Source organism: Pectinophora gossypiella, chromosome Z, assembly GCF_024362695.1.
Source record: "Pectinophora gossypiella chromosome Z, ilPecGoss1.1, whole genome shotgun sequence".
In the NCBI taxonomy this organism is placed as follows: domain Eukaryota; kingdom Metazoa; phylum Arthropoda; class Insecta; order Lepidoptera; family Gelechiidae; genus Pectinophora; species Pectinophora gossypiella.
In genome coordinates this window covers 21,651,815-21,679,589 of record NC_065433.1, presented here as the reverse complement: position 1 = coordinate 21,679,589, position 27,775 = coordinate 21,651,815, and the positions used below count along the sequence as shown (strand labels likewise).

Sequence of the window (27,775 nt, the reverse complement as noted above, 5' to 3'; positions counted from 1 at the left end):
TGACGCTTACTGAAGGGATTGACCGGACTATCCACAAGACCGAGAGAAATAGCCGAGCAGTGGGATCATAATATATGGAATTGGATATGGATGCACATCTTTCAAACTCTTATTCAAGCCCTAAACAAAGAATTTAAACTCAATAAGAGATTACCAAATGAAATTAGATAGGTACAAAATACATTATATTTTCGGAAATACAAAACAACAGACGTGTTTAGTGAGAGTAATTTTCATTATTTGTTGTGTATCTATGCAGTGGTTGCCACGGCTGGTGCAGTTCGGGCGCCGGTATCATCGAGACACAAATAGTTTCATCCAAAGCTATTTAGAGTCGAGCCCTCTTTCGTAGGTGTCTTTATAACACTGCCAAAGGTTTACTCAGATATTTACGTAATGTACACGATTTAAACTGTTGTTGACGAGCGTAAAGTGCTTTTTTACCAGACTGCCAGGAAATGTTATTTAATATTATGATGTGTGTTTTTACGTACCTATACATTTTACTAATGTAGGTATAAAGTAAGAAAATTACGTCGTTCGTAACTTCTTCTTATTTATTTATCCCAGTATCTGAACATTTTATATTATCCCGATCTTCATAGGATCTGTAATTAAGTAGGTAGGTACGTTAAGAAGGCCACATATCACAGATTACTTACTAATTAGCCAGCCATCTTTCGGCGTAATATGGCCTTTATAACGTCATTTTTTTTCCATTATAGCACGGAAATTATAACACTATTTAAAAAATACGGAGTTCGGTATAGGGCCGGTGCAGTGCTGCGGTTACGATGAGATAGCAACGGTGTTTCTTGGATTAGAAAGCAACTGTCGCCATCAATAGCACCAGGCTGGCAAGTATTGGGAGCCGGCAGCTGCTAGATTCGTAGCTTTATGTTGCTGTTGTTAGAGATGGTGGGCGCAGGCTGACTAGCACCATTGATGTAAAATTACTATTTGGGTTGCATAAAGATGGGCACCTAACCAGTAGCCTTCAGAGCGCAGAACAAAATGTTTATATTCCGGTATACCGGGCCAGGCACCTCGGCCTGACGGGGTGCCTCCCCGAGGTGGTCAGCAACGTCAAAGGACTGTTAGACTTCCTTGGGGAACTAGGCTGGCTGGAGTAATCCAGCCGTTTCAGGTATCACGCAAAATAGGCGCACAGACGTCGAGTTGCGGAAACCGGCCCGCGAATACCAATACCAATACCAATTATATTCCGGTACATACATATACTTTTGTGCGCAAGTCTTATATCGATTTATATTTCAGGTACACGAGGCGCGCGTTCTCCGCAGAGCATAGAGTGGACCTTCCTCCCCCCATAGAGTGAAGGCCTTATTGCAGTGTGCGTCAGGATTGGGCGATCTAATAAATAATACATCGGAGTTTTGCGTTACATTTAATATACCTTCGACACATCGTGCCCGATGAATCGCGTAATCAGTAATCATAAGCCAAGCAAGCCAGACTGGGTAGGTAGAGGCTATCTGGCTAACTCTGTACTAGTGTCGCCGATAAATAGTTCACTGTCGACAATGAGGTACTTCCCAGGGTACGTTCCTCAAAACCAATATAGATGGCACTGTACAGTTTTTTCTTCGTTTAACCTTCTCATCATCATCAGCCGTACGACGCCCACTGCTGGGCATAGGCCTCCCCCAAGGATCTCCACGACGATCGGTCCTGCGCTGCCCGCATTCAGCGGCTTCCCGCGACCTTCACCAGATCGTCGGTCCACCTTGTAGCGGGCCTACCCACTGAGCGTCGTCCGACACGTGGTCGCCATTCTAGAACCTTTCCGCCCCATCGGCCATCGGTTCTCCTCGCTATGTGTCCTGCCCACTGCCACTTCAGCTTTGCAATTCTCCGAGCTATGTCGGTGACTTTAGTTCTCCTGCGGATCTCTTCATTTCTGATTCGATCGAGCAGGGAAATACCGAGCATAGCTCTCTCCATTGCCCGCACAACCTTAACCTTCACCTAATCTTCTAATTTCATGAATAACCGACATTATATTTAATCTTTGTTTTTGGGCATAAATGATGACCCTTTTTATTAGGCCCAGCCACAATTACATCTTCCGCCCATTATTATTCTGATCAAAATAAAGAGAAGTGATATAGGTAGCAACATAATTCTATACATAATGTGCACCAAATATCAAGTAACAATTATTTTTATGTAATTATGCTTCTGCCATTACTTTGTATTTTGGAATAATTATGTACCCGAGTAATGAGAAATTAGGTAATTAGTAATTACTTATCACGTTAACACTGAACAACGTCTATCTATATTGGTTTTGGTGAACGTCGCATGGAAAGTCCGTCATTGAAAAAAAAAGATAACGACAGGCTATCGATAGCTCATTGAGATCAATACCATAGAATAAGGAATAATAATACGTATAGAACGGCAACTCTCCGCCCCCCACCAGCGGCTGAACTAGGTTTACCCAAGGTTTACCTCATCCCCCTCGAACAGTTTAGACTTGCATCGTATAGCGTCAGATGTCACACACACAGATGCGCGTGTATGATAACGTCCATGTGTGGTGTCTGTGTCAAACGAGGTTGTTTGTATGATGTGTCCGGGGTGTGTCAACACTAAAGATAGTAACGTTGCTATTGCAAGAACTATCGATTCTTGTCGTTGCAAGGACAATCAAGACAGACAGAACAGGGGCAATAGTTTTGAACTATCTATCTATAATTTTTAAAGTCAGCACTACTACATACAGAGTAGTCCAAGTACTGACGGCATCTGAGGAGCACTGTTCTACCCTAAATTGAAGTCAATTAAATTAAATTATAACTAAAGATGCGCCGAATATTCGTTTGGTATATGGTATTCGGCTGTATATTCGGTTTTGGTGCTGGATATATTCGGTATAATTTCTGCATGTCAGAATAGATGAAAATAATGTTTTTTTTCAGAAATAAACAAAATTTTACTTTTGATTGAAATTATTAACAGGGGTCTAAAAAGCCACATTGTTGCAATTCCTCCTTTTTTATTCATTGCTATTTGACATTAATTGACATTGCGCACTTTTACATGTGCAAATGTCTAATTGCAATATTGCTTTTTAGATGAACTGCTTTGATGTGGCCTTTTTAACTCCTCTGATCTGAATAATATTTTGTACACCACCTTAGGGCACATTTCCACATTAGCATTAGGTGACGTTATGGTCAACACAAACCTTTTATTTAAAAAAAATATAATTTCAGAGGTTTATAGATAGAACATTAAGAACTTTTTAACGGCGCCACGACGAAATCTAGACTTTTCAATTAGGGTTGAAAAATTCACGACAAAATCTAGCTGTAATCCAATCAAAGGTTGGTGGTGGAATTATAGAGTTTTGAGATTGTCGACACTGGAATAATGTTTGCCCATTGTGGAAACTAAAACACCCGTGTATTTTTTTTAAAAGTGGTACTAACAAAATCTTCCCAAGTAGTGACTAAATGGGTAAATAGTAAAAATGATAAATTTTGGTCATGATCATGCTGGAATAAGGCTACAAAGTTTTTAAGATTAAATAATAATTTCATACTAACACAATGATATAACATTACTTACTAAATATTACTTTTAAATATTTATTTACAATGAGTAGGTACGCAAAGCAGACAAAGTACAAAATAGAATAATAGTTTTAAAAACAACCAAAGTGGTACAACGCACAGCATGTAAGTACATAAAGATTATGCTATGAAGCATACATAAAGTTTAATTCATTCACAAATAAGTGTTTAGGCAAAAACATAAACCTAGCTAAACAATTTAAAAAATATATCAAAGGAACAGAAAATACCATGCATAGTGAAGGTATAAAATAAGAACACCATGTTAGGAACTTAAAATATTTATTACTTAAAATCTATGTTATATTAGGTTTAGTGTACTTTACACTGAAGATCGTCATAATTATACTGAACACAACAAGCTAGTTTGATTGAACTATGATTAAATATCTCATAACTTCCAACAAACACATTGCATAATCTGAATAAAATCTATTGTTGATCTATTTTTAAAATATGTACGATACATACATAATATGTATGATGAATAGTTTCAAGGCCACTATTTTGTATTTTGTTTAGTTGAATAAGGCTGTGGGTTTTTTAAACTTAATGATCTATGATTATTAGTTCGTCTATACTCCAGTCTTCATATGAATGGTCAGGTAGGTAACGGCGGATGATGATGGGGATCTTGCGTTGTTTCAGCTCTTTCATAGCAATCTGCAGTGGGTCTGTCTCTCCTTCTAACTCCACCATAACAGGTGCACACATCGCTATCTGTAGCGCTCTTGTGCCTGAAAACAAAACCATTGTTCATTGAGCTTCTAATTGTTTTCCATTGAGTTACTTCCTATAAATTGAGTTAAAAGTAATGTAGGACATTCAATACAACTTGATTAAGTGTGCTTAATATACACATAATGTAACAGATTATTCTAGAAACATACAGTGTAAAAAACATACAGCTACGCTTTATCGTGGGGATTTCTTTTCGAATACAGGATATTATAATATGGATTTACCAAGTACTCTAGCTCGTTCGTATTTAGTCATATAGCGTGTAGTGATCCGCTTTGACTTCTCGACGCCGCCTCCAGCTTGCCCAGGCGCCAGGCACTGCACATTATAACCGTCCTCTTCCTGCTCCTCCGTCTCCTCAATATTATCGTCTTCCTCCGCTATATCATCATAATCTGCACCCGCATCTTCCGCCTCATATTCCTCGTCCGCCATAACTGATGATTTTATATACAATAATTAACTTTACCACCAAATTATAATAATAAAAACACACAACACAACGCACGTAAAACAACGCTATTATAACCTAACAATCGTAACAGTCTCCACACCACACTCGACTTGTCAGTTTTTTTTATTCACAAACACAAACGGCTTGGTTGGCTTGAATTTTTGTTTGTCTATGGTTTCTAGAAAAACGAAAACTCGGAAAATATTTTCATTTGTTTTCACCTTCGTATGAAGATACTTCTATTTTATCCATTACTTTACATTTCCATGTTTTCATTTATTTTACTTGTGACTGATCATTTCCACACTAATCTAATCTATTGCACATATTTGCGCAACATTTTGTGAACGCAGCCGTAACAGATTGCTTATGGTTCAGTTCTCTTCTCTTTGACACAGTGGACGCCTTTCCTTTTCCGGTTCTGCATCAAAGCTGAAACCATGCCGGTGTGTATTTTTACGTTTTATTTATTAAAAATCGGGCAGTGTATCATTTTTGTTTTAATATCTAGTGCACAATAAGCTTATCGCACTCTGTTATGTATTTCATCTTCAAGAAGATATTTACTGTCGGAGAAATAAACTGCGTATGAAATAGCGCATACACATGGCAGTGTCTGCCATGTCGAAAATTTCCTTGAAAGTTATAAATCTACGTGAAATAACCTGTATAACATACTGGATAACGATTATTTAAACTTAGTTTTGTCTACTATTAGTGATTTATGGCAGTACATGCCATTTGAAGACTGGTGAAAATGATAACCTATATCGTGCATGTTTGATCTTTCAGCTCGCAGTGGATTTATTGCACCCTTCCCCCGCGTCGGAGAGGAGGAAACATAAGTTGAAGAGGCTGGTGCCACATCCCAACTCATACTTCATGGATGTGAAATGCCCAGGCTGTTACAAGATTACAACGGTATTCAGTCATGCACAGAGGGTGGTGGTGTGCGCAGGATGCTCAACCATCCTCTGCCAGCCCACTGGAGGTCGTGCTAGATTAACTGAAGGTGAGCTGATGTGTGAGACGTATTTCTACCGCTGTGCATATATTATCCCTTTTGTTTGAGTGAAAAACATAGCTGAACTTCATGGTGCGGTAATTACGCTTATTCACCATGAGGTTAGGCTAGCGAATATAATTTCAGCATGTACAAATCAGCTTGCGAAAATGTGTGGCAAAAATTCAGCCCTTATGAAGTTCACATGTGATTGTTTGTGGGACCATGTGAGCTCTTGAGACTAAAAACCTTTTGAATCGGCCAAAAAGCCCCATGTTTTTGGATAAGCCTCGTGAAAGTGGTACATTATACATACACATGGACAAGATTCTAAGGCCTATCAAATCATAGAATATTCTGTATGATATACTGATCAGATCAATTTGAAAGTTCTAACTGCAACCCCGACTATAGAATATTATTGAGACTATTATAGTGTTTCTTAATATATAGTAATTATGATTATGGGATATAGTCTCACTTTCAATTATTGTATTTTGATATTAAACTTTCGTGAGTACTTTTAGTAATTGCACAATATTATCAAATTGATTAATATATAAAAGAAATTTCAAAATGAATTTGAAATCAATAAAAGTGAAAGAGAGAGAAAAAATATGTTGTGGCTGGTGCAGAAAACCAAAATTAAGTCTCTTTAGGCCTAAAAGGTTACAAACACTATAAATGTCATAGAATTGTGCAATCCAATATTGTTGCACAATGTGTGTAAGCAATATAATATAAACAGTCAAATGATTACATATCAGTGTAGAATATGAACTTCACACTAGATGTAGATTAAATAAGTTAGATTTTTTCAAATCCTCTTTTGAATGTGTTATAAAATGTTAAATTAACAAAAACATTATCTTTGCAGGATGTTCGTTTAGAAGAAAACAACATTGAAAAAATTCCCAGAGAGAGCCGTAATTTAAGATTTGCATTTTAATTTCCAGTTGGATGAAGGCGTTATTATTTACCAATTCATTTCATGTTTATGGATTTGTTTAAGCATTACAAATAAAGGCTTTTTCAAAGGGATTTTTGTTTAATTCTATGTAGCCCTTCTCATAATATTTATACACTCCAAACTCATAAAAAAAATATCTCTTAAAAAAATATTTCCTTGCCTAGTAAAGCCACATAGGTAATAAGGGGAATAAGTCCCCTTGTCCTTTGAATACTGACTCATGGACCCTGATATTAATTGTGGAATTTGGGTACAGAATACTATTTCTGCAGGGAACAATAATTTTTGAGTGGATGATAGAAATCCGCCATTATGAAAGCCTGATTAGTGATGTATCTCTTTTTTGCACTAGGTAATATACTGTATCTCTGTCCTGCTAACATTTTAATTAAACATCCTTTGTTAAATAGGTATGATTTTAGTTCATTCTACCTAATTGCCTATTGGTGTGGACAGAACTACAAACTTTCAATAAAGAAATATTGTTCGTACGTAATATCGGTCGTATTGTAAGTAGGGACATACTTTGCTGAAAATTAAAATTTCATAATTAGTCTCAAGTATTTTACCCTCAGTAGTAGAAGACAACCTGGATCTACCTATTAGCACACCCCGCGGACACTTATACAAACAACCTCGGTTTATACAGATCGTACACGCGCAACTGTTTGTGTGACGTCTCAGGGCTACCCTAATAACTGTCATTACTTAGGTAGGTAGTACTTACGAAAGCTTTTATAGTCATCAGTTAATATTTATCTATTTAAATACCACCCAAATCACAGTCAAAATATTTTGAACAATGAAGGTTCACAATATAAATAAAATAGCTTTACACATGACTGAAAAATTCACTAATCGTCTTCACATAATTTTTACATTTCATGTAGCCCAGGTTCAATTTTATTGCAAATTATTAACATGTTTTGAACAATAACCATGAAAAATAAATATCTGCAGGCGCGGGCAATTACTGTGAGATCAAATATTCGAATCAGACGAAAGAACGTCCGCAACGAATTTCAAAATACGAACATGAACACTTAATTCAAATATTTAAAAAAAAATCCGGTCCGCGCGCAGCCTTCTCGTCACTGTATGCCCGAGGGGGGATGAGGTAAACCTAGCTCAGACGCTGGTGCTGCTGTTCTGTTCTATTCCTTATTCTATGCTATAAATTAGGATACTACAATGACACATGATTTGTTGAAGCAACTTGTCCATTTTACTTAGAATTAGTAAACTTAGAAATTAGTAAAACGACTGCACGCGGCGGAATCGGCTTACTTTAAATTATTTAATATCTCTCGAATGATGAATAATGAACAGTTGCTGTAGTCTAGTGGTTAGAACGTTGGACTCACGAACTGAAGATCCGGGTTCGATTCCTGATGGGGACATTATCGAAATCACTTTGTGAGACTGTCCTTTGTTTAGTAAGCACATTGTAGGGTTGAACCACAAACCTGATTGTCCGAAAAGCAAGATGTTTCCGTGCTTCAGAGGGACGTCCAGCCGGTTGTCTCGGCTATTAGCCGTAAAACAGCTCCAATCCGCAGTGAAGCCGCGTGGTTGATTGAGGGGAGACTTGTGCCCAGCAGTGGGACGTATATAGGCTGTTTATGTTATGACTTATTAATGACGATAAATGATTTCGCCGAGTAAGGATTATTTAAAAACAAGTTTGTATGGTATAAATAAAAATGTATTTCCAATACAAAATCTGTAATAAACATTTCAAAATATCACAATTAGAGGAATTTATTACAACATGGTTTGTTATGATTTATGATATACAGCAAGTACCTATATTAAGTACCTACCAGTTTTAAAAACGCTGTAGGTACTCTAAGTACAACTCAAGTACATTTGTTACATCGCTTGTGAAATTGTAAACGCATGGGTTACGTCGCTTCGATATTCTCATATTATCTAACGGTCGTCATTACGTCTAGTTCTGGCTAATAGCAGCAAGTGCATGTGTCACTAATAGATAAGTATGTTAATTAAAACACATAATAACGGGTTCTTACCGCGTTTAAATGGGGATATGAGACTCCCGATATTTCCGATATTCATATCCCCATTTAAACGCGGTAAGAACCCGTTATTATGTGTTTTAATTATGATAATAACCGCGTAAACTTAAAACAATGTATAGATAAGTATGTTGATATTTAGTAGATAGATACCAATATCAATCAAGGGAAGTAGGCCCCCTATTACATTGAATTCCATGTGGCTCTTTGCCTTAGAACGACACGGGCCTCCGGCGGGCTTTGTCTACCCCATAAGTTTTTATCTTCTCATTTTTTTATTTTCTATTGTTTTATTTTTAATCTGTGGAACTTCATAGCTGGCGAGGAGTGGGTGTAGATATTATGTATACCCCTGCTTACCCCTTTGGGGATTCAGGCGTGATGCCATGTATTTAAACAATGAAAACTTTAACCAATCTTTTATTTTTCTCGTTTGCTAGCCACAACCAGATACAAGACATCGCAACCAAAGACAAGGTAAATAGTAAGTAGGTATGATTACCGATCTCACTTCCGACATATTGATTGCTAACTATTAATGAGAGGATGTTGCTGCTTGCTTCAGTGCTTGCTTGATTCATAAACTATTGCTGTTTATTAAGTAAGTTATTAGGTATTAAGTATCTGTGCAATTAAAGATTAGTGGCAGTAAAAGTAATGTTGGACTCCTATTACTTAGTTGTTTGAAATTAATTAGACCTAAGCACTGACATACTATTTATAGTGTGCGTTTACAAACGAGGTCAATGGACCTAAGTTACAAATGAAAACAAGTGTGGCCTTTAAAAATATACCGTGAAAATCATATAACTATACCGTACGTACATAAAGTCAAGCCCGTATCCCTGTCAGGGTGGGCAGACCCACAATTCATCAATAACCGTGCATCCACACCGCAGTTAACTTTTGTGGAGCAACACAATGCAACACGGTAACATTAGGTAACTATAATGTAACTTTTGTGGCTCTTTAAATAACTTTTTACTGTCGGTTGTAACATTTGAAAACGTTGAACTACAAAAAGTAACTGCGGTGTGGATGCACGGTAAGACAAGCCGCAGCTACGCCGGATATTCATCTCAAGATGGATGGATATGTTAACTTGGGTGGTAATTGGTTATCAACCCACAAATATTTCAGTATCTGTATATACCAAACCGATAATAGACACATCGCTAATATCGTCGTCTTATAGAGGAAACGTTTTATAAAAATCACATACTGATGTTTCTTTCAATTAATTTCAATCCGGGTAAAAATTTCGACCATCATTTTTTAATCGAGAGGTTTTGTTAACAAAAATCACATCCGACGCGACGATAATTATGCATAGCTATTAACATAAATAACATTTATAACTATTATAACAATTTTCATTACATTATCTAATAAAATTGCTAAAATATATTGTGATTTAAACTCATCCCAAAGAAAATAATCAAACAGTGCAACAAAAGTAACGAATAATACATAAAATATAAAAGTAATAACTCGTAATGTTAAATGTTTCGGGGCATAGTAATCGAGTAAATTACCATACATAGGTAAGTATATTATAGATAGGTTACCTATATACTAGTAAATATGTAGGTATAAAAAAATATTGCTATTATACATATCTACGAAAATTAACATAGCATTTACCTATTACCATATCGTTCATAAGATTTTCTTTGTTTAGATTAGATATTTAGACAAACAAACACATGGGCGATAACGGGAGCGTTTAGAGGTCTTCACATAATTGGTAGCGTGATTTTGTATGACAAAACAACGTGCCGCCGCGGTGGAGGTATGTGAGAACGGATGCATGCAAGAGCTACTCATAGGAATGAGTAGCTATAATTTCTATAATGACCTCCGTGGTCCAGTGGTTGAGCGTTGGGCTTACGATCCGGAGTTCCCGGGTTCGAATCTCGGTGGGGACATTTCACAAAAATCACTTTGTGATCCCTAGTTTGGTTAGGACATTACAGGCTGATCACCTGATTGTCCAAAAAGTAAGATGATCCGTGCTTCGGAAGGCACGTTAAGCCGTTGGTCCCGGGTACTACTTACTGGTGTAAGTAAGTAGTCGTTACATGAGCCATGTCAGGGGCCTTTGGCGGCTCAATATTAACCCTAAAAATATCAAAAAATCACGCAGAACGCTCCCGCCATCGCGCATGTGCAGGTGTGCATGGAACTTTAGTAAGGCCGTCACTTATGTGACAACTTCTGTTGTGAAAAAGCTGTGGTTTCTGACTAGTCTTGCGTCAGGCTCTTCCAGTCGGTCTTCGCCGTCCGCAATATCCTGCTTTATGGCGATAATCAGGTCATCCAGAGAATCGAAGTTCTTTTCTCCTCTCAAATATCCAACGATAGCAATTTTCAGATTGGCGCCGTAAAAATCGCTGCTGAATTTGTGCATGATGTGAGTTTCCTGTGACCAATAAAATACATATTTAATATATTAAATAAGCAATAAGGCCGCCAGATTGTACTGTATCTATCTTCATCTGTGTGAATCTGTTTTGTATGTTGTGTGAAATAAAGTATATTTGATTTGATTTGATATTTATTTATACATAGTGGAATTTATTATTTTAGTTTAGGAGGGGCTCAGTTATAGATCATACTGTGGGCTACTGCCTCTGCCGTACTTACTAAGAAAATAAAGGGACAAAAATTATTGTCATAAAATTAAACTTATTTTTTTTTATTAATTAAATTGAATATGGGAAAATAATATCTATACGAACTGTATTTATTACCTTACATAGATTTCTACATCTACAATCCAGATAAGATTGTATTTATTTGTAAGTTTCAAATTCCATTCCATTCAGTTGAATTTAACTTTGCATCATTCTTGAAACCTTGATGTTATAAAACGAGGTGAATTACTAAGTCGTATTTTTTACTCTAGCAAAATTTTTCCAGACCAGAAAGACCTTGACAGGTTTCCCTAGCCTTGTGAGCTATTTAGCTGTATCACGTGATGCGGAAGGAAGCAATAGATGGTGTATGTCCTTCAATAAATCCTTAATCATGAATTACTTTCTGGCTTTCTACGGAATAGCTCGAGTGGCAACCCTAGATAAAAATATATGCACAGGCGCAACGCACATTATCTTTGATATAGGTATATCAGATTATGACGTCACAAAAGAAATTGAACGACAAATAACTTTTATGCATATTGAACTATTATTATATTATTTCTATGAAGGGTCGAAAGCTTCTCAATTTATTAACATAAAGGAAATTTCCACAATAGGTACGGTCACGAGTACTAATGTATACACTTTGAAACCATGTCCATGTCAAATTAAACTGTAAGTCTCATTAAATGTCAAATATGATAGTGCGACAGGGTTCTAAAGTGGGTACATGATATTGCTCATGACTAGAATAATATATTAAGTAATCTGTGATATTGGTAAAAAAAAGTAGTTGGGAAACAAAATCCGCGGTAGACTTGTAAAGGAAACGCGTGACCTACGTCGTTCCCTGCTGTTCAAGTCCCGGCTGGAGCTCTAAATCACAGAATTCTAGTTCATTCATCATCTCCCTAGTATTATCCCGTTTTACACAGGGTCCGCCTACCTAACCTGAACATTTGACAGGTCCGGTTTTTACAGAAGCGACTGCCTAGTCTGACCTTCCAACCCGTGAAGGGAAAACCAGCCCAATACAGGTTAGGTCATATACCTCCGAAAATGCATTTCTCGGGAATGTGGGTTTTCTCACGATGTTTTCTTTCACCGCTGAGCACGTGGTAATAATTTATGATCCAAACATGAATTCGAAAATAAATTCGACAATCATTGGTTTACGCCTGTGGTGGATTCGAAGTTTCGAACCTGCGACCTCAAAGTGAGAGGCAAGCGTTCTACCAACTGGGCTACCACGGCTCAGAATTCGAGTTTATTTATGTGTGGATAATTTATATCACATGGTTTCTAGGATTTTCGCCCGGTTAATGGCACTAGGCTTGCCCCCTATTACATGGTACTTAGAGTGGTATTAATAAACTAATCTCAGCTGAGACTGCCCTCGAGATCATGCCCAAGTCTGTCTTGATCTCAGCTTTAAGACTCAAGACTGACTTGAGCATGATCTCGAGGGCAGTCTCAGCTGAGATTAGTTTATTAATACTACCCTTAAACGTAGCTGGCGATAAGTGGTTATTTCCTACTTATAACCTAACCTTGTTAACTCGCCGAAGTACGAGTAAAATATTATATACAATTTCAAACAGCTTCCGTGGCCTATTGGTTAGAGCGTTGGGCTCACTATTTGCAGGTCCGTGTTCGATCTCCGATGAGGACATTATTGATGTCACTTTGTAAGATTGTTCTTTGTTTGATAAGAAGTAAGATAATTCCGTGCTTCGGAGGACATGTTAAGTCGTCAGTCCCGGCTATTAGCCGTAAAACACCAGCACCAACACGCAGTGGAGCAGCGTGGTGGGGGTATGCTATATATCTCCTCTAGTTGGTTGAGGAGAGCCCGGTGGAGGAGGAGAGATGATGATTCAATTTATGTGAATTACGTACATAAGTTTCATGATGAAAAGACCCAGGATTTATTTAAGCTAATGATATTGACTTCCCGGTAATTCGCCCACGAGAGACTTACGACAGACATCTCCTCGTTCTTGTAGAAGGGGCACCAGCCGATGTTGGCGACCATCTTGTACACCGGGCCCGAGTCCACCTGCGCCCACCCGTAGTACACCCCCGGCTCGAACCCGCGCGGCAGCTTCTTCACCACCTCCAAGTGGAAATTTGCTGAAAACAAAACAATTTAAAAAATTGAATATTTCATACCTTCGGAGATATTAATAGTGACTGTGATCCTGTGACACACCAGCTTGTTTCTCCGTCGGAGAGCGGCGGTTCGAACCCCGGTACTTGCACCTTCTTCTTCTATCGTGTGGACTGTGAGGTGGATTACCAACCTCATCAACCCTGGTGTCAGGGTTATTACTGAGCCGCCATAGGCCCCTGGCATGACTCATGTAACGACTACGTACTTACATAATCGGTAAGTAATAACCAGTAACCAGGACCAACGGCTTAACGTGCCTTCCGAAGCACGGATTATCTTGCTTTCGGGTGATCAGGGTGCAATCAGGTGATCACCCTGTAATGCCCTAACCAAACTAGGGATCGCAAAGTGATTTTTGTGATATGTCCCCACCGGGATTCGAACCCGGGACTTCGGATCGTGAGCACAACGCTCAACCACTGGACCACGGAGGCCGTTACTTACTGGCCGGACTTGCACCAATGAGTTATTAGCTCGACATGTGACATATTTATTACACAAACGGTTTAGAAGTTAAGGAAAACACATAATACTCCTTTTTGCTTTACTGTAATCAGGTAGAAACTGGTTGGAATCTTGTTTCTAAATTTCTAATGTTAGTGCTCTTGTACATTTAATTGTGCAATAAACAACACCTCATCATCATCAGCCCATTAACGTCCCCACTGCTGGGGCACAGGCCTTCCCTATGGATGGATAGGGAGATCGGGCCTTAAACCACCACGCGGGCCCAGTGCGGATTGGTGGTTATTAACGACTGCTAATGCAGCCGGGACCAACGGCTTAACGTGCCTTTCGAAGCACGGAGGAGCTCGAGATGAAAACATTTTTTATTTTGTGGTCACCCAAAAATAACACCTAACAGTACTTAATTTAAAAAAATGTATTTAAGTATAATTATTACATTATGAAGGGTATGGGCATGAGTCTTAATTATATTTTTCATAGCCTAATTCATGTCCTACTGTTGGGCAAAGACATACCCTTCTCTTTTGAAAACCATTAATAAAAGATTTAACATTTCAAAATTATGTACCTGAAATAAGAGCACAAAGAGATATTATCATGTCTCGCTTGATAGTGGGGACAATCTAATGCTTAGACAAACAAATTAAATTGACAAATGAATGTGTGTTGTCACAGATAGCATCACAATGCAAACATGTATGAAGTGGGTCAAATTGTTAAATAATTACCTACCTTATAGATGGTATAATCCCTATCTACAATAAAAGGTAGGGAAGTCAAGGAATTGGCCTTTGATAGACTGGAATGGAAAATGCTACACCGACAAGAGCGTGGCTCTTAAATTGATGATGATGACAATAAAAGGTAACTTGTGCAATTTAAAATATTTTTTTATTGTATATGTTGTAATTTTTTGCAATGAATTATATCATCTGTACTTCTCAAATGTACTTTACAACAACATCACGATATCAATGCCGAATTAAAGTTCTTTTTTTAAAAATTCCTTGTTAAAGGCTATAAATCTCTCTCCCCTGGCCTGTCCCTTTGCTGGTGTCAGTTTAACTTACAGATATTAAGTACATACCTTGTCTGTATCAGTTGCTAAATTGAAGTATATTAAGCACGAATTTAAACAAATATACTTAAGTATTATAAGGTAAGTACATACAATAATTATTTGTTGACTTTCAATATTTTTTGTACTTTAGTTTTGTCGCTTGTTTTGTATATCTCCCCTGGTGATTTTTGAACATAAATATTAGACGGGTTGTCTTTGGTTAGATGGTGCGACGCGTTAGTGCGGTGAAGTGATTTCACAAAGTAACGTTTACTCTCCACAGGTAACTTTTAAAAATTTTACGATGTATCCAAGCAAATAAAATTATTCTATTCTATTCAATATGTACTTTATTTATTTGCAGTTACTGCTTGAATTTAAAAATACCATAATATTTAACAAACAAAAAACAACATCTCTCCCCAGGCGCATCTCCCCTGACAAAATGGCGGCCAGGGGAGTCTCGCTTACAAGGGGAGATAATACGTATTATTAGACTAAATTAATTCAAATGTATAGTTTTAGAAGTTACCTTCAGTCAACGTCAGTTATAAAGAAACTAAATGATTGTAGTAAATAGCTTATGGCATCTCGTTGACTTTCGTGGTTGGGTGTCTTGAGCAAACCGTCAATCAAAATGTTTATTGATGACTAGTCTATGGACCTTACGGCCAATGGCGCCAAGGGTATGTTCTCTCTGCAACCATTTCCTACTCCACGTACACACTACGACAGTATAAGATATTTGGTTAGCGTAATGTAGCGAAAACCTATAATTGGCTTATTGTATAGTTATAACATAATCTATTATTTCTTATGCTGTTGGTTTTCCGAAGAAAATAAAAATAAATAAAGTATAAGTCCGTATGGATGGTATACTTCACAAAAGAATATTTTATTGACTGTCTCTTGTCAAGATGTTCTAGTATTGGATTAAAAAAGATATGTAACAGTAAAAAAAATATTGTTTCAATTATAAATAACTACAATGTTTAATAAAAGTTAATTTTGATAATTTAATACATTATTTTAATGAGTCAAATTCTCTCCCCTGTCTGAAATATCTCCCGTGGCCCTATAAAAAATAAAATTTATTTAAACTCACTTGCCCTTACATGAATGAAAATATATATAAACGAGAATATCATAATATAAATGTTAGATATTAGCTAAACCTCTTATTGTAGAATTACCCATCTAGTACCTACTCTCAAATAATTACAGAAGTACAACTTCAAAGCAGATTGATTGTTCGAAATTAACTATCTTTTTAGGTTCAAGAGGAAGGATGTTCTTGTGCATTAAATACTATAGAAGATGGTGGCATTGGTTGCTATACTTCCAACTTCCAACTAATCACCACACATCAAATCTGATTAAAGTCTTGCAACTGATTGTAGATACTAAAAAAAATCTTTAAGATGAGAATAATATTTCACTTTCAGTTAATAATAAAAAAATAACTCATTTTCAAAATGAGATAAGTATGGGCACTTACTGAAGCTCCAATTGATTATTATTTTATTCAACGAGGAAATAAATTAAATACAGACACACTCATGAACCTGTAACATGGTGGGCAGAGCCACTAGTAATCAAAAATTAAATGATATAATCCAAACTAACTTCAAAAACCTACCTCTACATGAAACTGTTATAAATATTAAATTATTATGTTAAATATTATTCAAGACAATAACAAAGATTTCTTTGAAGACTTACCAGTCGGACAACCTAATTGCTTGGACCCTCGACCGAAACCTTTGACCACTTCTCCTTGGAGGAACTGAGGTAGTGGCGGCGGTGACATGGCGGCAACTTTCGCGAACACTAAAGCGACCAGCTCTCGCAGCGGACGCATGCAAACAATGAGCTCACCTGCCTGCTCACACAAACGTCACCTCCGTTATAATCAGCACCAATTATTTTTACTACTGTGTATTCTCTGATTGGCTCGTTATTTTCAAGCAAACTAAATGACCTTTTGGTAAGAAATTATGTTTCTATCTAAGTTTTATTGGACAACAAGTACATGCAGTTCTTGCAAGGTAGTAAGTGATGTAAATTGTAATGATTAATAATTGGACAGAATCAACTATAGTAGGTAACTTTAATCAAATAAAAACTCGCATGTTATAGGTTTAACTAACCCACTTTGCCCACAGAGTAATAAGACCGTTTTTTTTTTTTTGTTTTGGTTTTCCCCGAAGGGTAAGGCAAAGGGAACTATGCCCATACAGCCATGTCTGACGTATTTTTTTTCTTGATGATTAATGAAATGATGAAAGGTGATGATGATGAAACCTAAGCCCCCACCCTCGGAGTAGACTCCTACTCCGAACCCCAAACGAATTAACTCAAAAGTCCGCATAAACTTTTGAGTTATGAAGCGGCTTCTCGGCACGAAGCGAAAATAGGCAGATACACTTTGTTTATTGAATACTCCAATATAATAACACTCGCGAATGTCTTCCGACTAACTTAATGCGATCATTAACCACAAAACACCACTTCGTATTAATTAATTAGATTACTCAATGAAGAAAGCAACTGTCCCGTTCCCGTTTCCCGCCGAAAAGCCCCGTAATAAGACCGAGACGTCAGCGTCATTCATATTATGTTTTTGGAAAGGGTTTAACGGCTCTGGCCTAGTAGCCTTTTAAGCTTTCGTTTTGGTTCAAATGTGAGAAGTATAACTGACGAATGCAACATTGCAACGAAAGCTATAATAATCCTAATCCTTATCTTTTGTCTCACACTGTATGTCGCGGAAAGCGCGAGTTGCGACGTAAAAATACGTCCACTTAGAACAAAGACCTTGTATAGAATAGACGGAGCATATTTAAGACGAAAGAAAAACATAGGTTTTGTCTTTCGCACTCATGTGAGCCGTCATAAGTTAAAAAGAGATAAATATACTATCGTCGTAACGTCTTTTGTACTCGTGTAGCGGGTTTGTTATAGAAACGTACCTATAGTATATGTTTTTGTATCAGAACCACTAGTGCCGTTCCATGTCTTTATCGACATTATTATTGGCTAAATATTTCATGTTAGTCCAAGATCTAAAAAAATATACATTACAAATTGAATGATTAATTAAATACAGAAATAACGACCTAGTATCCATACCTGGGTGGGTAGAACCACAAGTAAATTAGTTAAAACGATACCTATTTGTACCCTGATAGAAAGATACCTAAGAAGAACCGTACGTTGCGGTGACAGATTCAGAACCACTTATTCAACGTAATTATCATGGACAAACTTGTTAAAGGTCAATTTATCATTTTTGAATCTATGTCATTTCGCAAGGTGTTATGGCCGAGGAGGTCGAGGACGGTCCATCTAGTCCACATATACTATAGTATCATTTTAATACGACATTGCGGCCACCCTTTGGTTGCTATAAATCACATACCTACCATTTTATAAAAATTAAATACACGTTTTTCATTGACTTGACCGGAAATCGAATCGGCTCTCGATACAAGAAGTAGACGACCTTCTAGTATATTTCGGGGATTATCTCAATGCGATTAAAGAATAAAAGCAAATACTTCTTTATAAGATTTTTATTCAATATAGTTAGAATACAATGACTACGAAGCTGAACAATTCCGACTTTTGGTGATAAAAAAAAATATTTCCTCTTGTTCACTTTCTTTAGAAGTGTATAGTGTCGGCTCTGGTCGTTATAACTTTACCTGCAAGAATGGCACATATTAACGTGGAGCACACAAATACACAAGCATTGCATGTTTACACATTGCACATAGAAGGAATAATCACAGGTAATTACAAAAATAGTTATTCATACTAATTATTTTGTGCAATAGAGAATATTTGTATTGTATTGAAATATTTTTTCCATGCTAATGTAGAATACAAAAACGAAATAGCTGCAAATTTATCTATAAACTTATAACTAAACTTAAACTCACCTTATGTGAGATATGTGAGTGAATATTGTTGGTACTGCATCTCTATGTAATATTTTTGTTTGGTATCCTGCTCGATAGAAAGCAAGATACATCGAAATGTAATTAGCACAGGCTTAAATAAGGAGAAGGCGTCCTTCAGAAGAGAGAATTATCTCGTTTCATGGTCTGAATCTAATTGTTTCTTAATTTCTTGTTTCGTAAATTAGGATATTTAGGAAATCTGGAAAATACAATATCTTTATGTAATCTTCATCCAAATCGGAAACAGGTCGAAAAATAAATTAAACGTGAATAGAATAACGCAACATGTAGATGTTACATTCAAACATAATATTATGTTATCGATATCAAAGGACAACACTACTTATAATACTTTGGGTACATGATCTGTCAAAGCTGATTAACGTAAAATGTGAAATCAATTATTTGTACAAATGTGACGGCTTTGCTGAAAATATGCGTCTGCATCGTGTTTAGGGCTCAATAAACTTTACAAAAACCAGACCAGGTAATGTATTTCTTGCACACAAACATGTATTATGTGGTCGATAACTTACCCATGGTGAGACATTGTTTGATCGTTCTCCATTATAACACCCATTCTACTCTCACAACCAATAGCTACGCAAGCCATGGTTCATAATGAATAACTATTTCACAGATTGTTTATATAAAAAGTTAAAATAATGTCCCAAAACACCAAAAAACTAACGGCAGGTTTGGTATCCAGCTGACTACCACAACATCTCAAAACGGTAAACACTGACGTTCTAGACAGCGGTGTTTGTCTATGTTTGTTTCTTTTTTCCACAGAGATTGTTGCCATAGGGAAGAAAGAGAGCTGTGATAGTTTGATCGTCACTCTAAAATATTATCCGTCTATTCTATACAAGGTCTTTGACTTAGAAGGTGAGTTTTTAGCGCCAACTGTCAATTATTAGAAAATTGACAGCAGTTAAAAACTGGAGCGCGGAGAGGCAGGAAGGCGAGGACATGAGTGGGTGAGTCAGCTATCTCTTGCAAGTCTTTTTTATACTATACATCTGATGTGTCGACTCGTATTCATATGGTGTGGAAAATTAAATATGATGAGACTGTATTATCGTAGCAGTAAATTTCCATAAATGGAGTCCTATAAATCGCTAGTACAACGTACTTTGAGTAGTGTCTTAGACATGAGGGCGTAGAAATTGGACGGGAGTGAGTCTCTCGCCCTTAGCGCCAGTCGACTATTAGTTGGAGAAACCATGACGGAACTTGTGATATTTCAATAATAAAATCAAACGAGCTCGATCTTTAGCTACCATTTATTTTATCCGAATGAAACGTCATACAAATACCCTCACATAATAATAATCAATTAAGTATGTGTATCTACCCTACACTACAGAACTATGGGGAAGATGGAGGTTCCCGGGGGACCAAAGGTCCCCTGTCCGGCGGGTGCCAGATATTGATCAAAGCTAGCTGTACGACCAGAAGCTTGTGATCTAGCGTGAACAGGAAGAGCGAGACTTAACGGCAAGGCCACCTGTATCACATTAGTAAGGCACCCGGGTATATACGATTACTTAGACCGGAGCGAGTCGACTGTATTGTCGGCCTGACCGATGGCAATAAACATGTGAGAGTAAATATCTTGTTAATGCAATAACAGTCGATTCATGGTTCCATACCATGTAATGTAAGGTATAACCTAATTTAATTATTCTAGGTTTAACTTTGTTGCTCAACCGAACGTTTTCAGACTTGAACCCGAGGCTATTATCAATATCTAAAAAGGGGGCGACACACACATTCGTCAATTATGGCAACACTAAATAATATTTTTAAAAAAATCGGGGTGGCCAACTTCGGGTTTCTTTTCGCAGTTTTGGGGAAAAATACTTGTTGGCTATGTTTTGGGGAAATTGATCGAAACGATAAGGAAAACATTGGCGAAATTGTTCTTCACAAAATTTGACGGACATTAAAATTGGCCGTGTGGCCGGGGATGTTTGTTTTGTCCTGTCTGGTGTAATATTTATGTTATAATATTGTAACAAGAATCTTAAATATTTCATATTTATCTCTCAAGGGTTATTGTTGTGATTTGGATGGCGTGAATAAAAGATATAATTATAATATTATTCGGTGTATAATTAAAATAGTAAAAAGAACAGAAAAAATGTACAACGGCTTGGTAACACAAAAAGGAGGGAAGGACAACAGCGCCACAAGTGACGAAACATAGGAACTAAAAGGCGATTGCGTTCCATTTCAACACCCACCCCTGGAACGCAAGCCCATTTTCGTAACACAATACAAATGTTTATCTGCACTAGTACCTTTAGTAAGAGAATCAGCTATCATCTTATCACCACTAATGTAACAAAACTTTATCTTTAAATTATTTACATGATCCTTCAGAAAATGGTAACGAATGTCTATATGCTTAGAACTAGGTAGGTAACAGTCACTAGTAGACAGTCTTATGGCACTCTGATTGTCACTGAAGATCACAAGGGGGTTCTGGTTGCTCTGTTGCTGAAGTTCGCCGTGCAGTTGCTGCAGCCACAACGCCTCTTGTGCTGCGGAGGACATGGCCATGTATTCGGCCTCGGCCGCGGACAGCGCCACAGTCTGCTGCTTGTGCGAGCGCCAGGATATAGCTCCACCCTGTAACATAAAAGTATAACCCGTGCACGATTTACGGTCACGGACGTCCCTCGCCCAATCTGCGTCACAGTATCCTGTTATATCTTCATTACCATCTTTGGTGTAAATTAGCTTCATATCTTTTGTGCCCTGCAGATATCTAAAAATCCTTTTAATTGCATTCCAATGCACAAATTTAGGCTCTTTATTAAAGCGGCTTAATGTATTGACAGCAAAAGATATGTCTGGTCGTGTACCTTGCGCCAAGTAGAGTAGGCTGCCGATAGCTTGCTGGTAAGGGCGGCAGTCTAGTACTTCTTCCTCTTTGTCTTCATTAAACTTTAAGCCAACTTCAATGGGAGTCTTCACAGGTTTGCATTCTGACATTCTAAATCTGACTAATATTTCTTTAATATATTTTTCTTGATCAATCATTACTTTATCTCCTTCTCTTGTTATGTTTATACCAACACACTGACTTGCCTTTCCCAGGTCTTTCATTTCAAAGTGTTGTTTCAATTCTTCTTTCAACCAATCTTTGGTAGCCTTGTCAGATGTAAACATAATCAAATCATCAACATATACAGCAATGAAAGTCTTCTTCTCTTTGTCGTAATAGACACAGGGGTCTGTTTTTGACTGTTGCATTCCTAATTTATGCAAACCATCATTCAGCTTGATATTCCATAGTCGGCTCGCTTGTTTCAGTCCATATATCGATTTGCGTAAAAGACATACCTGAGATCCTTGTTTATATTCATCTGGCTGTAGCATATAAATGTCTCTATCAATCTCGCCTTGAAGGAACGCCGACACAGCATCCATCTGGTCAATCTGGAGACCATATTTAGCTGCTAGAGCAAACAGGTAACGTATGGTAGTGTATCTTACGACAGGTGAGTATATCTCTTCAAAGTCTGTGCTCTTGATCTGCGCGTAGCCTTTAATAACAAGCCTAGCCTTATAACGAACAGTATTGCCATTCTGGTCTGTTTTCGTCTTAAATACCCACTTGCATGGTAGTGCCTTCTTCCCAGTAGGGAGCTCTGTTAAACTCCAAGTCTCATTCTTAATCAAGGAGTTGTATTCGGCATCCATGGCGCTCTTCCAGTGCGCGGCTTGCGGGGATGACAGAGCCTCCTCTACTGTCTGTGGGTCAGTTAAGTCAGCGGATAAACATAAATAACAATTTCCAGAATCATCACATTGCCTACAATGCGGTTGGTGTCTCTTATCACGCGGTCTCAGTTGATAAGGGTGACGGTAAGTCTCTTCAAGGTCATCAGTGTCAGTTTCATATTCACTTGAACCTGAAGCTGTTGCTGTGGCTAATTCTTCAGAGTGACTTGGTGCTTGCTCCCTGGTACAGGTGGTATCGGGCTCCTGGTGAGCTGGTGCTGGACTGACGCTGACAGCTGGTGCTGGACTTACGCCGACTGCTGGTGCTGACTGTCTCTCTTCAACTGGTAAGTGTACTGGAACATTATTTTTACATGACATTGGTATACTGATGTCTTTATTTCCTTCAATAAAAGAAACATCCCTGCTCTTTACAACTTTATGCGTTTTCATATCCATTAAGCGGTAACCCTTTGTATTTTCGCAGTAGCCAACAAGTATCATTTTTGCAGATTTTTTATCCCATTTTTGGCGTTTTTCCATACCAACAGAGCCAAATATTCTCATGTGAGACAAATTAGGTTTCTTACCTGACCACATCTCATAGGGCGTTTTACCTTGCAAAGCTTTAGTGGGGGAGCGATTCACAATATATGCAGCAGTTGACAGTGCTTCAGCCCACACGCGTTTGTCCAAGCCTGCGTAAAACAACATGCATCTTGCTCGCTCTACTGTTTACCTTCTAGACAATGGATACAGCTGGTGACATCACTTTTCTCCGGAGTCAGAGTCACACCCTCGGCACAGGCAGGCAGCTTCTTTACATCTGAAACATTTAAATGGGCCATACGGAGATGCCAAAGTAAGTATCATCATAATTTACATCATTTACTGACAGGTGAGCTCTTTCATTATTATCTGTGTCCATGATTTACAGATATCCAGTTATGCAGTGCAGTTGTGCAGTGGTGTCCAGATATGCAGTTTTGCAGAGCACAGGAACTTCCCATGGGCATCATGTATTTCACATCTCTGGTCACCAAATGTGACTTTGTGTCCACTTTTAACTATCGTGCTGACTGAAAGGAGATTGACAGCTAAACCAGGTACGTACAAAACATTTTTTACCTGAATTTTGTGGTCTCGGTTTAGATGTATATCGACACATCCAACTCCCTTTACAGCTAGTGGCTCCTTGTTAGCCACTGTAATGTTTTTCACTGATGGCTCGGTGATATTGTACATCCAATCACTCCTGCACGACATGTGCATGGATGCACCTGAATCAATGTACCATTTGTTAGTTGCTTCTCCGGTAGTGGCTGAAAACGCTGCAACAAAACTAGAACTTTCTCCTTTATCATGTTCCTTGTTCTGTTGTTTCTTTGGGTTTCTACAAAACTTAGCAAAGTGGCCAAACTTGTTGCAGTTATAGCATCTGGGTCCCTTTGGCTTTGATGACTGTGGCTTGTTCTTTGTATTCTTAGAGTTTGTATACAATGCAGTGCTCTTATTTGTGACTTCTTGTATTAGTTTAGTCTTCACCAAGTCTGCGCTGATTGTAGTACCGGAACTCTCGAGCCCCATTATCATAGGCTTGTATTCATCAGGGAGACCAGCCAACATCAGGGTGCCAAGCCATTCGTCATTGACATCAAACTTTATGTTACGAAGTTTATGAGCGGTCGTCATTATTTTGCTAATGTAATCTTCTACGCTCTGACTTGACTCTAATGTGGTGTTGATTAAGTCCTTAAGGAGGCCCACCCTTCTTGTCAAACCATTATCATCAAATGCTTTTTGTAGATTGTCCCACACTTCTTTTGCCGTTGTGCAATGTTGTACGTGAACGTAGTTCTGTGGGTCCAGTAGTAAAACCATTTTAGCCTTCGCTTTCACGTCCTGCGTCGGGTCAACTGGTTTGCCGGCACTCGGTTCCACACATTGCCATAAGTTTTCGTGCTCCAGATATGTTTTCATACTGAACTTCCATGTCGCGAAGTTTTCACGCCCGGTCAATTTCTCCAGGTTAAACATATTTGAGCTCATCTTCCTGCTAGTATTGCTCACTAGTTTTACAATATGTACTCGGCGTCCACGCACTAACCTCACTTTTGGTTTAAAATTTTCTGTCGAACTATTTTCGGTTTATTCACGCTTTCGGATCCAGACAGACACAACCACGCTCTGCTACCATGTTGTGATTTGGATGGCGTGAATAAAAGATATAATTATAATATTATTCGGTGTATAATTAAAATAGTAAAAAGAACAGAAAAAATGTACAACGGCTTGGTAACACAAAAAGGAGGGAAGGACAACAGCGCCACAAGTGACGAAACATAGGAACTAAAAGGCGATTGCGTTCCATTTCAACAGTTATGGAGAAAATTTTCTGAAAGAGTATTGTTATGGGGACTTTTTTTGTAGGAAATGAGGGAATTCCAAAATATATGGCTGGCAACCCTATATGGAACAAGTGTAAATTTTAGTATTTTGATTGCTATATCGTATATCTATTCTTTTCCTGGTTTTACAGTTTTCATAAATATGTGATGAGTTAATAGTTGCTTCTAAACTGTGCGAAGTGCGGGCTCACTAATGCATTTCGTATTAGTCAGTAATGTAGTGTAAAATTATAAAGAATATAGCTATCTGCAGGTTGTTGACAATGCAATTTCCATTCGAACCATATTTAATGAAAAATGAATAATATATAGTGCATCTTATCAAGTTAAAATGACCGAAAACGGCTATGAGGGTGAGCAGTCCCAGCCGTCGTGGGAAATTCCGGGTCCGTCGTCTCTCGCGGCTATGCTAGGCACGGTCTTTACATCCACACATCCAGACAGTCAGCACAGGAATAATGGTAAATGGCATTTAATTTTTATGTACATATGTGTTTTAGATTCGACACCTTATCGCTGCATATGTGTTCACTCACACCACATATTATAAAACAGAAACAATGTAGGTTTACATTTACATTTTATTGAACAAGGTACCCTAAATTTATATAATTATTTTATTTGTAGGGTCACTTCAAATGGAGTGTGATGAAATCTTTGACGAAACTGATGATGAAATAGAAGTGATCCCATCAGTTTCCGATGCTATGTCACCTATTCAGGAAGAACAGTCACCTGATCCCGTTATATCCTCAAACTATATTAATTCTACGACTCTTAACCACTCTTATGGCATGAATATGCAGCCATTAAGTCATCCAATGTCATCTCACCTTAGTCCTGTGCCCGAGGAGTATCAACCATTACCTGATAGCTCGAGTTCACTAGACTATGGAGTGGGGGGCAATGAAACAGATTCCAACAGCAGTGATGGTCCACAAAGATATCCAACTGTAAATATTAGATACCGGCCAAAACCCCACATTAATCGTCATCGGGGATACTATTACCCTGCCTATGCACATTATTCAGGAGGTGAGCAAGCTAACCGTGATTATCTTATGCCTTCATATCAAAATAATGTTATTATGGTTAATGGAGAAGAGCGCCCGTATTTAACACAAGCATTGCATGCATATCTTCAAGCTAATCCAACACCTACACAGGATGACTTAATGGCACAAAGGGGCTACATACCACCTCTTGGAAACAGGCCTGTTTACAGTCCAATTTCAGACAATGAAGATGAAACTGTTAACAATGAATATCAGTTAGATAGTCCAGAAAGGCCGAGTCGCAGATTAAATATTTCACCGAGGCATCGACTGTCAAAAGAAAATGAAGTCAATACTAATTCAGTTGTAGTACTATCTGAAGAGGAAGATAATGCAACTGCTCACAGGCCAATGTATAACCATGTCGCACAAAACAATATTCCAACAAGTAGTGCTAACTTCCACAGTAATAAGTCACCATCAAGACTAGACATCAAAAGAGAGCCTCATGATCAAGCAGAGGTGTCGACACAGGCTGCGGGAGATGCAGATAATAGAGGCACACAGCAGTCTGCACTTTTATGTGGACAACGACAAAGTAGTAATCAAAATTGCATTAATGCTCCACCTCAGCCACAACAAAACGCAAACATCTCTATGCCTGTACCTATGAAGACTGAGCCAGTTGAAATACTACCCACTGATCAATCTGTCGATGTAGCATACAGGGCTGCAATAATAAGAGATTATAATAACCTAGTAACTGATTCTAATAATCCTTACTTTAAAGATGTACATGGATCTCAGACTCTTGAATATGTGCACAATCATGACATACCTATGCCGCGCCCTCTCGTTGAAGGCAGTGTAGCCAGTGGATCAAATAGTTCCATGTCTCATGTCAAAGAAGAGCCAGGAGCTCGTCCTCCTAATATCAAACAAGAAGTCGGCTCATCGCAACCTCAAACATCTGGATTTGTTAGACAAACACAAGCCAATGCCATAAAAATAGAGTCAACAGAACAGCCATGTGTGAAGATGGAACCTGGTGTTTCAAATGCGCCCAGGAGTGTGGAAACAACTGAAAATGTTGGTGTGAAAACAGAAGCTAATGGAAACAGACGAAAATCTCATGAAATTGATGCAGGTGGAGATAGAAGAGTGAAAAATCGTTCGCCACAGCCAGGCCCCAGTTCTGAAAGGCCTGCACATAGTCAAATGAGAACAAATAATGATGGTCGGGTAAGTGTATAATTTATTTATTTTATCTTGGGCAACACACAGTCATAATGCAGCATTTGTATGTTACAAAGTAACAAGACAAGAAGTCAATTGACTGCCCAAAATGTTAACCACAAACTTCTTCTGTTCATTATAAACTATTGACATGCATTGTTTTAAGTTTATCTGGTTATTATCATAATTAAAACACATAATATCGGGAGTCTCATATCCCTGATTTAAATGCGGTAAGAACCCGTTATTATGTGTTTTAATTATTGACATGCACATTTATTCAT

At 37.9% G+C, this 27,775-nt stretch overlaps 4 protein-coding genes across 5 annotated transcripts in view; 2 read left to right on the top strand and 2 right to left on the bottom strand.

The window, feature by feature from the left end:
* Nucleotides 1-3,867: 3,867 nt before the first annotated feature.
* On the bottom strand, nucleotides 3,868-4,916 carry LOC126380617 (DNA-directed RNA polymerases I, II, and III subunit RPABC2). Its single transcript, XM_050030148.1, has 2 exons — nucleotides 4,568-4,916; nucleotides 3,868-4,339 (listed from the first exon to the last, which is right to left on the bottom strand). Exons 1-2 carry the CDS (start codon nucleotides 4,776-4,778, stop codon nucleotides 4,152-4,154), a joined length of 399 nt encoding a protein of 132 aa, XP_049886105.1. The 5' UTR covers nucleotides 4,779-4,916; the 3' UTR covers nucleotides 3,868-4,151.
* A 179-nt stretch (nucleotides 4,917-5,095) lies between these two features.
* LOC126380616 (40S ribosomal protein S27) lies at nucleotides 5,096-6,841 on the top strand. The gene is made up of 3 exons (XM_050030147.1): nucleotides 5,096-5,243; nucleotides 5,590-5,809; nucleotides 6,678-6,841. The coding sequence occupies exons 1-3, from the start codon at nucleotides 5,238-5,240 to the stop codon at nucleotides 6,704-6,706; spliced, it is 255 nt and encodes an 84-aa protein (XP_049886104.1). The 5' UTR covers nucleotides 5,096-5,237; the 3' UTR covers nucleotides 6,707-6,841.
* A 2,372-nt stretch (nucleotides 6,842-9,213) lies between these two features.
* On the bottom strand, nucleotides 9,214-17,294 carry LOC126379987 (putative riboflavin kinase). Its single transcript, XM_050029034.1, has 3 exons — nucleotides 16,875-17,294; nucleotides 13,433-13,584; nucleotides 9,214-11,231 (listed from the first exon to the last, which is right to left on the bottom strand). Exons 1-3 carry the CDS (start codon nucleotides 17,011-17,013, stop codon nucleotides 11,013-11,015), a joined length of 510 nt encoding a protein of 169 aa, XP_049884991.1. The 5' UTR covers nucleotides 17,014-17,294; the 3' UTR covers nucleotides 9,214-11,012.
* Nucleotides 17,295-20,009: 2,715 nt separating this feature from the next.
* The window catches only part of LOC126379976 (uncharacterized), a 38,049-nt gene continuing 30,283 nt past the window's right edge, over nucleotides 20,010-27,775 (top strand). The window contains exons 1-2 of one of the 2 annotated variants that reach the window (XM_050029021.1): nucleotides 20,010-20,097; nucleotides 25,888-27,497. In XM_050029021.1, the coding sequence (XP_049884978.1) occupies nucleotides 25,899-27,497 (1,599 nt within the window). In that variant the 5' untranslated portion in view covers nucleotides 20,010-20,097; nucleotides 25,888-25,898. Of the gene's footprint in view, nucleotides 20,098-24,546; nucleotides 25,722-25,887; nucleotides 27,498-27,775 lie in introns of those variants that run through there. The other variant, XM_050029020.1, reaches the window with a different exon arrangement.

Excerpts from the sequence above, each read along its gene's own strand:
- LOC126380617 (XM_050030148.1), bottom strand. The coding sequence starts at position 4,778 with ATGGCGGACGAGGAATATGAGGCGGAAGATGCGGGTGCAGATTATGAT. Across the intron at positions 4,340-4,567 it reads CGAACGAGCTAGAGTACTTG|GCACAAGAGCGCTACAGATA; the intron begins GTAAATCCATAT and ends TTTTGTTTTCAG.
- LOC126380616 (XM_050030147.1), top strand. Across the intron at positions 5,810-6,677 it reads TCGTGCTAGATTAACTGAAG|GATGTTCGTTTAGAAGAAAA; the intron begins GTGAGCTGATGT and ends TTATCTTTGCAG.
- LOC126379987 (XM_050029034.1), bottom strand. The coding sequence starts at position 17,013 with ATGCGTCCGCTGCGAGAGCTGGTCGCTTTAGTGTTCGCGAAAGTTGCC. Across the intron at positions 13,585-16,874 it reads GCAATTAGGTTGTCCGACTG|CAAATTTCCACTTGGAGGTG; the intron begins GTAAGTCTTCAA and ends TTTTGTTTTCAG. Across the intron at positions 11,232-13,432 it reads AGAACGAGGAGATGTCTGTC|GAAACTCACATCATGCACAA; the intron begins GTAAGTCTCTCG and ends TATTGGTCACAG.